We start from the raw sequence: 2,776 nt of genomic DNA, 5'->3' as shown, positions 1-2,776 counted from the left end.
GAAGAAAAGGAGAATCGTTCTCATAAAGCTCTCCACTTTTCTTTATGATATCTCATTTTTGCAGTAGAAAAATGGCCACCAAGGCTCCCACCATTTGTAGCCAATAAAATACAAAACCATTCATGCGTGAGCATATTTTCTAGTTATAGATAAGATATATAAAATATATATATATTGTACTCGTACGGTCTCACTATTTCCCCATTTCTCTCCTACACCCTCATTTTCTTCTAATTCATGAAAGTGACCCCCTAATTATACTGATATTAGAGTTGAGAGGACATATATAAGAAAACAACAAAGACAGACAATGGAAAAAGGCTTAATCTTTGCCTTTCTCTACATTATTTCCTCTGATTAGATATAGTCCAAAACATCATTAGTCACCTTAATTACAGAGATATCTCCTTTGAGATGATTTGATGAACAACAACAATAACAAAAGGACTCGATAAGAACAAACCCCATCATGCCATTTCATCGACTCTTCTATGTACAACTTTACACACTAATGAAAAAGATGAAAAGAAAAAAAACATCAGTTTTAGTTTCAAATTCAATTTCTCTGTCATAAATCTCCTCCCACTTCAAAAAAAAACTTAGGCTATGGCTACCTCCTCCTCCTCCTTCCCGTTTGGTTATATATATGTGGTCTCTAAGCCACAGCAGAAATGCTGCAGTTTCGGGCATCGCGGTTGAGACAGTCGAATCCTTCAATTCGTACTGCTGCTGGTCGATGCCCGAATTTTGTTCGGGCGCATCCTCCTTTACGAGTTGATGGAGATGGTGGCCCTTCGCATGGTTGGTAGATAGTGTTGTTACCATTGCCAAATTGCTCATCTTGAACTAAAGGGTTGGAAGCTCTACTTGGTGGAGACCCCCAAAAGAATGGTGGAGAAGTTGCTAACTGGTGGCTAAAATTTTCACCATAACTTTCCTATGATATAAACACAACCCACTGTAAGATTATAGGCACGTGGTAGCTCTTCAATTTCATACACAAGAGAAATAAGTCATCAACGAAGATTAAAAATCAAGGTCTCAGTGAGCGAGAGATATGGTAATTAATAACCTTAGTGAGGATCATATCTAGAAACTCAGCTCCTGCTCTTGAATTTCCAGTATTGGGATGGCTGTACGGAAGCAAATTCATCACATATCAGAAGTTAATTCGAAGAGATTCAAGTTCAAATCTACAAAATTGAAAGCAGAAAGTTGCTGATTAAGGCAACAAGAAGCTTAAATTGAGATTAACGAACCTGACGGGCCATCTATAAGCTGTGATGGGATCATTATCAGGAAGGGTTTGAAAAACCAAACGACGTGGCTTTGGACAAACCACAGATTCCATCCTCATCTCTTGGCAGGCAGCCATGGCGTTCTGCTCATAAACCCACCTGCTCATTCTCTCTGATATTTCCTCCTTACAAATTTAAAGATCTAAAACAAACAAACAGACAAACAAACAAACACCTTTCAGGCAACTTAGATTATTCAGCCAAGTAGAAAGAAAAAACGATTTTAAACTCTGTTTACGTGTAAATCAAGAGTTCCTTTTCTCTCTTAACAGATTTGAGAAAGACGTGGATATGTACAACACAAAGCTCAAAGAGGGCCCCTCCTCTCCAGCAACAAAAACAACAACCGGATAATAGTTCGAGAAGAGGGCTAAAAATTGAGGAAAACCAAAAAAAAAAAGGGTAGAAAATTAAAAAATTATCTCCATCAGTCCTCCCCTAGTCAAATTAACATTCGAAGCATAGTTTCAAGTCTATTATCTTCCATTACCAATCAGACCCACAAAAAAGGAACACAAAATTCCGCCGAAAAGAAGAAACCCAACCCCCAGAAAGATTCCCATCAACAAAAATGTAGCTAAAAGAAATAGAGAACGAACAGAAACAGAGAGAGGGGGAGAGGAGAGACCTGAAATGGGGAGCTCCTCCGCAGAAAGGAGGGTTCAGAAGGAGGGAAAAGGAGAGAAAGAGAGAAGCAGAGAAATTAGAGTTCGAGTGGGTTTAGAGAGAGAGAGAGTTGAAGAGAAATGGAGAAAGAGGGGAAAGAGCGGAGTTTGAGTTCACTATTCATAGGACGGAGATGAAGATGATGGGTAGGTTGGGAATTGGAGAGGAGCAATTCTAAGCTGGGCTAACGACCATCGGATAATGCAATTCTCAACCGTTGATTTTCTATTCCATCTACGTGGTTAGATCTGCAGCTGTTAATTGAGTTCTGTGGGCTTTTAGAAGGGAAGATTTTTTGGCCACATGATTCCGGATGCCACGCGATTATTAATTTTAATTTGTAGATCTATAAACGTTATTTAAAAATAAAAAGAAAAGGAAAAAAAAAAAAAAAAAAAACACAAACACATGCTTTTCTTTTCTTTTCTTTTCTTTTCTTTTCTTTTCTTTTCTTTTTCTCTTTTTATTAAAAGCAAAAAAAATTAAAAGTCCTTTTACAAAAATTCTAACGCTAAGTTAGAATAAAACTGATGCAGTGATTTCTTTCCTTTTTTTTCTTCTTTTTTTTGATAATAACCGATGGAGTGATGACGTTCCAAGTTGCTCTTTCTATCTCTCCTCAAATTCATTTTTTAACACTCGAGAGAATTCATTTTATTAAAAATATAATATATTATAAACAAATTCTAACAGAACATAAGAATCTATTTCTATCGACATCTATCTACGATAGTTGTTGTGAGATTTTGAAACGCAAGGTTACAAGTTGAAACTCGTATCTTGAGAGATCAAACCCTAGTGTGCCAACAAAA

General features: G+C 36.9%; 1 protein-coding gene across 1 annotated transcript; it reads right to left on the bottom strand.

The window, feature by feature from the left end:
* Nucleotides 1-311: 311 nt before the first annotated feature.
* On the bottom strand, nucleotides 312-2,210 carry LOC103494124 (uncharacterized). Its single transcript, XM_051081027.1, has 4 exons — nucleotides 1,927-2,210; nucleotides 1,260-1,440; nucleotides 1,073-1,133; nucleotides 312-937 (listed from the first exon to the last, which is right to left on the bottom strand). The coding sequence occupies exons 2-4, from the start codon at nucleotides 1,403-1,405 to the stop codon at nucleotides 656-658; spliced, it is 489 nt and encodes a 162-aa protein (XP_050936984.1). The 5' UTR covers nucleotides 1,406-1,440; nucleotides 1,927-2,210; the 3' UTR covers nucleotides 312-655.
* Nucleotides 2,211-2,776: the final 566 nt, after the last annotated feature.

This window comes from Cucumis melo, chromosome 2 (genome assembly GCF_025177605.1).
Source record: "Cucumis melo cultivar AY chromosome 2, USDA_Cmelo_AY_1.0, whole genome shotgun sequence".
In the NCBI taxonomy this organism is placed as follows: domain Eukaryota; kingdom Viridiplantae; phylum Streptophyta; class Magnoliopsida; order Cucurbitales; family Cucurbitaceae; genus Cucumis; species Cucumis melo.
The sequence above is the reverse complement of the archived record's forward strand: the minus strand, read 5'-3'. Positions and strand labels throughout refer to the sequence as shown.